General features: G+C 30.6%; 1 protein-coding gene across 4 annotated transcripts in view; it reads right to left on the bottom strand.

The window, feature by feature from the left end:
* Positions 1 to 5126: 5126 nt before the first annotated feature.
* Positions 5127 to 8617, bottom strand: part of LOC106467380 (histone acetyltransferase KAT7-like) — an 88440-nt gene continuing 84949 nt past the window's right edge. For all 4 annotated transcript variants that reach the window (XM_013927732.2, XM_022395558.1, XM_022395560.1 and 1 more), the window contains one exon: positions 5127 to 7726. In XM_013927732.2, the coding sequence (XP_013783186.1) occupies positions 7625 to 7726 (102 nt within the window). In that variant the 3' untranslated portion in view covers positions 5127 to 7624. The remainder of the gene's footprint in view (positions 7727 to 8617) is intronic.

Raw genomic sequence — 8617 nt, 5'->3', positions numbered from 1 at the left:
ATCCGCCCACTTTATATTAATACAGTATTTATATTTCATCATCATAGCATGAAATGTGTGTGGTATTGTGATATTAAATAAAACTACTGATTGGATTTTCCATATAACAGCCACAAAATTAGTTAAAACTTTTCTGGCAACTACCATGTTTCCACTAAATAAATAACTTTTATTCTAATTGCAACTTACGATCCTTTAATCGGAGTCTTCATTTGAACAATGAGTTGTTGGCGTTAAGAATTTTACATAGTAAATGTCCATGATATTTATTTAATAAAATATAAATACCTACATTATAGCCTTAAACAGCTATGACGTCTTAGTTAATGAGTTGGAGAAAATTTCCCACGTAAAAACGAAGTGTTTTTTTTTTTCACCTCTCTAATATATGAAGTTCATCATGTGTTCCTTTGGGATCTGTGCATTCTAATTTGTGGTTTTTATGAATATAATAAGGAAAAACTCGATCTTCATCAGTGTTAGAGAAAAATTATCATAAAGTTTACGTGTTTCAAATGTTGAAGGGTGAATAAATTAGGTCTTCAAACTAAAGCCTGGTTTCTATGAATACTTACTCACTTGGTTATCTAAACTGTCCACATCATTAATATCTGATACTAGAAAAGTGTAATGAATTATCACAATAAGAGTGGCAGTATCTTTTAATACTTCTTAACTGAAGAATGTAATACATCTTTTGTTTGTTCTTCACTACTGTGTAAAGAAGCCATTCATTCAATATTGGAGATAATCAGGTCACAGTCCTAATTAAAATGATGTTTATTATTGCATATTTTTTAACTAGAAACAAAGCACGTTAATTTTATGTAAATCAACTTAAAGTGGAACTTTAATATCAAAACTGCAAATGTTCAAAGTGTTTAACCTACAATTTACTTTAAGCATTGCAGTATGACCAAGAAAAATTACAGACTGAAAACTTTCAAAGGGAAGTAAATAAGAAACACCAGCTCTGATAAAAAGGGTGGGCATTCTATCAATAATTGAGTAATATATCGATTTATAAAAAAAAATATTTGACTGCAGTGATTGAATCTAGACCACAAAATACTACTGCACTTTACTGACTTTGATTACTAGATTGTAAGTATCTTATGAACTTAGAAAATAAAAAGTGCTTTAGATTAAACTTTTGAAATTTCCAGAAATGTATTCTAGGTTACTTAAAATATAACTATTGTTCAAAATATAAAACAAATATCCTATAGAATATTAAAAATTCTTCAAAACTGTGATTGTATATTTTAGTACAAATTCAAGTCTAATAAACGTCAGTGTGTGTGTGTGTGTGTCTATTAATTTTCAGCTTGTGGATTACCAGCTAGACAAAGGTCTATCCGCAAGAAGACACTTCCCACTAGTTAATTGTACTTCATCAGGTGCTCTGGTGATCTTCATCCAGACATCTTATGGAGTGCAACTGATGAGTGGTTGAAGTCCATGCAGCTTCAAGACAAACTTTTCATCATGTGAAGTCCCATTTCAATAAACATGCAGAGAAATTTGCATAATTTATTACTGAATCTCAAATCCTCTTTTGAGATGCATGTCTTTGGAAAGTTGGATAATTTCTTCAATTTGTAAGCCCAAATCATTTCAAGCTTGTTTTTGGCTGCCTAAGTTGACAGAATATCATGTGCTTCAATAAATTGGCTGTAAATGCATGTTAATAAATAAGTTAGAATAGTATCCAATGAACAAGATAGGTTCACTGTGATATGTCTTGTAGAATAGTATCCAATGAACAAGATAGGTTCACTGTGATATGTCTTGTAGAATAGTATCCAATGGACAAGATAGGTTCACTGTGATATGTCTTGTCAATATGTAATTTAAGAGGGCAAAACGTTAATTTCTAAACAATTTCTTTCTATTTCAGGTGCAAAGAATCAAGCAATCTGAACAAGGTGTTTTATAACTCATTCCATTAGACCTTCCTATGCTTTCCTATTTACCCAGGCAGGTACCAAACTTAACCAAAAAGACTTTAAGTCTGTTGAGTTTGGTATCCACCTAGGTAAATTCAAATCTGTACTTATATCCTACCATTTTCATTTATATAGAATGAAATCTTATGGCTACCCAGAATGTACCCTCCTCTGCTTTTCTTGTCTCTTGCTCAAAGCCAGACAGTCAAAACCAACACACAAAATACCTATTCTCCTGAAATAAAACATCAAATAAACCAAGAGCGGGATGAAGGGGAAAAAAAACAAATTTCCAACTGGCCCTGGTTAAATACCTACCAAGAAAGAAGGCTCCCCAGAATGTACCCTCCTCTGCTTTTCTTGTCTCTTGCTCAAAGCCAGACAGTCAAAACCAACACACAAAATACCTATTCTTCTGAAATAATACATCAAATAAACCAAGAGCAGGATGAAGGGGAAAAAAACAAATTTCCAACTGGCCCTGGTTAAATACCTACCAACAAAGAAGGCTACCCAGAATGTGTATCTTAAATAATTTATTGCTTTGAAAAATTTCATTCATATTTGGCAAACAGTTGTGTAGAAAAATTCTCCCACTTTCAATATATTTTTTTTTTTATAAGTGAGAAGTTGGACCCAAGGCCAGTCACAGTGAGGGATGTGATGCCTAATTTTGTTTGTAACACTTAAGCCCCAGTCATAAGTGAAATACAGATTAGAAACATTTTCATGTATATGCTTCATATTTTTTACCATTGCTCAAGCATTTGTTGGCTACTTTCAGTGCAATAGTTTTGGTAAGCTAAATTTCATTGAAAACTAACAGATACAGGTCATTTTTCAATGTCACTTGAGAAACTTAATCATTTACATTTGAAACAGTTTTTATACAAACCAAATAATGTTTCTTTCAAGACATCAACAGTTTTTTTCACTTCTCCAGACCAACACATGGAAGCTCTCACCAAAAACTATTATGTAAGGTTACTTTGAAAGGTTTTTGAAGCATATTTTAAACTGATATTTACCATTTACCCTAAAGATACTTAGATTTGTTTATAGTTAAACACAAATCTACACAATGGGCTACCTGTGCCATGCCTACTACAGGTAACAAAACCCAGTTTTTAGTGTTGGGTTATTTGTACTAGCCACCTCTAATTTTGAATCAATAAATTAGGAAGAAGACAGTTAGTCAAAACCACCTATTGCCAACTAGTCAGGCCAAATAGTAGGATTTGATCAGTACTCATAATGCAAATTCAACCCCAAAGTGCAAAGCATGTTTTTTTGTTGGTGTTGTAACAGGCCATGAACTACTGTACATCAGATTCAAAGTCTATGAGGTAACCACTGGGTTGCACTCAGCTCAAAAGAAATGAAAAAAAGTAACACACTTGTGTAAAAGAAACACACGGGTTCTAATAGTTCTTACTATAAGTAGATTAGTCATATAAATGAACAGCAGTATTGAGTATGATGTTCGACCTAAGGTTTCATCTCTATTTACCCATTGTTGTCTTTAATACTCTAGAGCTACCCATGTTTCCTGTATACCACTTATGCAGCATAAACTTTATTTACTATTGAAAATTATTAATTTTTCTTTTGTACCTCAGACACTGTAGAATAATGATCTTTTCAAACAAACTATATATTTACTTGCAGTTCAATAAATATGTCTACAAACAAACTCAAAAATATTATTTCTGCAACTTTTGGTCTCTGTATGTGTTACTCCAGATGTTTATATTATGCACAGTTTCTAATTATTATTATATTTTGGCTTTGTAGTTACACATGAAATAAATATATAATACTTCTCGTATGATACTCCATAGACACTAACATATCTATAATATTGGTCTCATGATACTCCACACATACTAACAAATCTATAATACTTGTCTTATGATACTCTACACATACTAACAAATTTATAATATTGGTTTTATGATACTTCACAGAGATTAACAAATCTGTAATGCTGGTCTTATGATACTACAAAGGTACTAACAAATCTATAATGCTGGTCTTATGATACTCCACAGCTACTAACAAATCTATAATACTTGTCTTATGATACTCTACACATACTAACAAATTTATAATGTTAGTTTATGATACTTCACAGAGATTAACAAATCTGTAATGCTGATCTTATGATACTCCAAAGGTACTAACAAATCTATAATGCTGGTCTTATGATACTCCACAGCTACTAACAAATCTGTAATGCTGGTCTTATGATACTCCAAAGATACTAACAAATCTATAATGCTGGTCTTATGATACTCTACGCATACTAACAAATCTATAATGTTGGTCTTATGATATTCCACAGATACTAACAAACCTATAATGCTGGTCTTATGATATTCCACAGATACTAACAAACCTATAATTCTGGTCTTATGATACTCCACAGGTACTAACAAATCTATAATGCTGGTCTTATAATACTCCACAGGTACTAACAAATCTATAATGCTGGTCTTATGATACTCCACAAGTACTAAAAATCTATAATGCTGGTCTTATGATAGATACTCTACAGATACTGAAATATACTTCAGAATATTGATATTAATATTCATTTAGCATCACATAAAACAACAGTCCTCCAGAAACAGTTTGAATATTTTTATTTACATTATAATCAGTACAGTAATATAATATTTTCTGTTAAAAGTATTTCACAAAATACAAGAGCAACGTAAGGTAGAAAGGTCTGGCAAATATATTCCAAAAAGAAAGCACTAATTATGGCATCATTGTGTGCAGTTGTGACTGATCTGTATTATGATAATCATGAGTGAAAAATTTATTTATACTGTAACAAAAACAAAACACGTCAAATAAATTCACTCCAGGTACATGTAGTTTTGTACATAACAATGTGTGATGCATTAACATATCAAAAATATATGCAATGAAAGTAAAAAAGTATCAAAAAAGGAATACCAGGAAAAACTGCCAATTATGAAAAATATCTTGTACATTTGTAACTGTATCAGTTCACCGTAGTGTGTAAAATCCAGATTTGTACTCCCACACATAATGATTATGGTTGATATATGTTAATGTATAGCTACACTGGCTTTATCAATCACCAGATAAAATCCCTTTAACTTAGATAGCTTATCATAAGAGATAAGAGAAAATAAGAGACTGAGATACAACTTAATAAGTCTTTTAATATCTACTACAGGATCTGAATAGCAGGATTATCAAGACAATATCTAGTGCAACTCTGATACTTCAATATGGTGAAGAACTATTTCTAATTAAATCTAATGATTCATAATCTCACTTCTACGTACAACTTTTACTAACAAGACACTCATATCCACTACAACATTAAAAAGTTGGAACTAAGTTTTTAAGCTGTCAAACATGACCTCTCACATGTGACTGCTCAGAAAATATATTCCACAAAATAAATGTTACTTAGTTTACTAATCTTTAAGTTTAAAACAAAAGTGAATTATAATTATGATAAACCTAACTACTATATCACTGTGTAGTAATAGATACTAATTTAAGTTATAATGAATTAACAGATAATTTAAATATGTATATTGCTTCAATGGCAATCTTCCTCACCTTCACATGTCCTCTTTGCACTTATAACTGTCTTTATAAAATTGAACTTTCTTCAAACTTTGTATAGGTTAAACAAACAAATCACATATAGAAAAATGAACAGTCTGTTAAAGCTATCTACATTCCAGTACATACTTTAGCTTTTTCCAGAATTAAACAATCATGCTTAAAAACTATCTTCTGCACAGTTAAGTTTCTTTTTCTCTTGTATCTTCCATGAATAATTTTGCTTCTTACTTGGAGGTACATTTCAATGACTTCAGTAAAACCTTAACTAACAGTCAGGTGTGTGATATGAACAGTACAGGCATATCACAAGACTTCCCTTTTCAGTGACATTTTAAATGCAAAAGAAAAAAAAAATTTTTTTATCTGTGAATATGATAATAAACATGTGATTAAACTTATAATTATCACTGTTTTCAATGTATGCATATTTTACAGCATCTTTCTAAAATATAGAATCACTTACTAATCCCCCCAAAAGAGGAGTAATCAGGTAACTAAGAATCCACTGTAATTTGTTTTTGTATTTGCAATTACCATCTCTACACCAACACAAAACATACATAAATATACGTTTTTAACAAAATAGACATTTCACCTTCTCTGAACCTTAAGATGATAAGGAAGTTTTTAAGGTAGGCAACGATATAATAAAATCAAGTTTGTTTTTTTTTCTCTGTACACAATATCTATGTTTTACTAAGCAGTTCTGTGGCTTCCCCAATGACATTACCCCACCTCATAAAACCAAGTTCCGAAAATTTTTCTCCGTCTCCTTTATTACTATAGAGTTTTTAGATGACGACAAAGCTACACTTTTTTATCTTTTAATTCTCATGTTTCAGTTTTTGAGCTAATTCATTTTATTATATATATATATATTGATTAGGTTCAGAGAGTTTAAGTCACTATCAGTCTAGCTAATGGCATGTGGTGCTTCGTTTCTTATAATATGCTACACACTTATATTGTAATCTTACACAAAATCATCAAATTTTTAATTTGTACCTCAGCATATAACCTTATAACACAAGAGTATAAACAATAAATATGTTCATTTTAATACAAAAGTTACTTTTGTACCTTAGCACTGGTACTTTTTGAAGCAAAATCTTCTCGATTATTCATACAGTTTACTGCAGCAAAAGGAAACCTATTTGCCAAGTACCATAAAATTACATAGATAAGTCCACAAAATCAAGTACTGAAGTTTGTAACTCATTTTCTAAAGAAATTATGGAATTTTTTAAAGTGCATATTTTTATATACCAAATTAACTAATTACCAGTGGTAAAATTCACTGGACATTTAAATAATCTAGAACATATATAAAAACTCAATAATGAAAAAAAAAACTGTAGCTAACTCATGACTTCACTAAACTGATCAGATTTTCACACTAAAGATCACAAGAAATGGCACTACTAGATCCCACGAGCACAAATATGTTGAAAACTTGTCTTTTATGTAGGCATAACGATTTCACTACTACTCTTCATAACCTTAAAAAGGAATTAAATGCATAAAGTTTGTACAAGTAACTGTGAGATTTATCTTATAAATGTTTCAAGTCATAATCTTGGGATTGAGATCCCGAGGTTCATAAGTTTTAAATAGAGAGGAAGCATGGTAAGTAGTTTTTAAATTTTAAAGTACTTGAATGAAAATATCTCAAATTATTCCTTAAGTTAAAGAAATCTTTCCTGAAAGAATTATACTCTACATTTCAATAAACTACGGTAATCAAGGTATTGGCTGAAAACCAACCAACAGACTTTTATTCCTCCCTGAATGTAGCTATTATCTTTTTTAGATTCAGTATTGTGGATGCTAAGTAACTACAGAAAAATGTCATAGAGTATAGTGCATAATACAGGCTTAATAGAAAAACAGCATTTCTTCATCTTTGTTCACAAACTTTCTGGGAAAAAATAACTGAAATTAATATATGAGAATTAAATGGAAAATAATCATTAACCTTCCCACATATCAACTGCTGATAAAAGTTGGCAGGATTGAGGACAACAATAAAGCACAGTGGTGGTGTTTATCACTTTTATGAATCACTTAACTGGAGTGTAAGGGCGCCATCTCAAACAACTGGGATCAATGCCTTTATCACCACGTTTTTTCTTATTTTTGGCCATATATTCATCCAACAATTCCTGTAGGGAACAAGAATAAGAACTTTAGTGTTTCTACGATCAATAAAAAAAAAAAATATTTACTTAGTCTTAAAAGCAATATCAAAACAGCTGCTCCAAGATCAATTTACACAGTAAATATTTATCTTTAGACAAAAAAACTAGTTTACCGAGATTAATATTATTAAAACGATGTAGCGTTCACCTTTTCTTCTATAATGTACATCCTCTAATTTAACTAAATTTCCTAGTATTTGGAAACTTAAAAAACATTAAGGACAAACTGAATGTCAGACAGCATATAAAGGAAAAGAAATCAAGTGATTTTAGTAACGTCGAGACTGCAAGCTTTTTATTGGTCACATTAAGTAAGTTAAAAAATATATCAGTTTAAACATTTAGTAAAAACAAGAAAAACCATGTTGTTTTAGTTTCTGTGCTCATCTTTTATTTAGTTATATATGTTGTAACAAATTTATTATTATGTATTTATTTTTAATATGAACGTTGTTTTATTGAATTTGTTTTTAGAAATATACATGACTTTTAGTATCAGATATCTTTTATGTATAATGAATTTGTTATATATTTATTTTAACGTTTGTTTCGAACAAGTTTATATTTAAGGGGGTGTCTAGCTTACCGTGTTAGTTACGTATGGTGAAACTTCCGCGATTTTTTCCAATATAGTAGAATATTCGTGAACACAAGAATCAACAATATATCCACTTCCATAACCGGTATTGATCGAACGTTCGAGAAAACATTGCCCACTCGTATAAAAAGACCAAGGCCAAAGAAGAAACAGAGAAGAGACACGTCTACTAGGAAACTGTTATAACCATGTAAGCTATAAACTGTGATTTTGCTAACCCTTATCAACCGGAAATATACAACATTTGGCCAGGAACA

This window comes from Limulus polyphemus, unplaced genomic scaffold, assembly GCF_000517525.1.
Source record: "Limulus polyphemus unplaced genomic scaffold, Limulus_polyphemus-2.1.2 Scaffold2593, whole genome shotgun sequence".
NCBI lineage: Eukaryota > Metazoa > Arthropoda > Merostomata > Xiphosura > Limulidae > Limulus > Limulus polyphemus.
The sequence above is the reverse complement of the archived record's forward strand: the minus strand, read 5'-3'. Positions and strand labels throughout refer to the sequence as shown.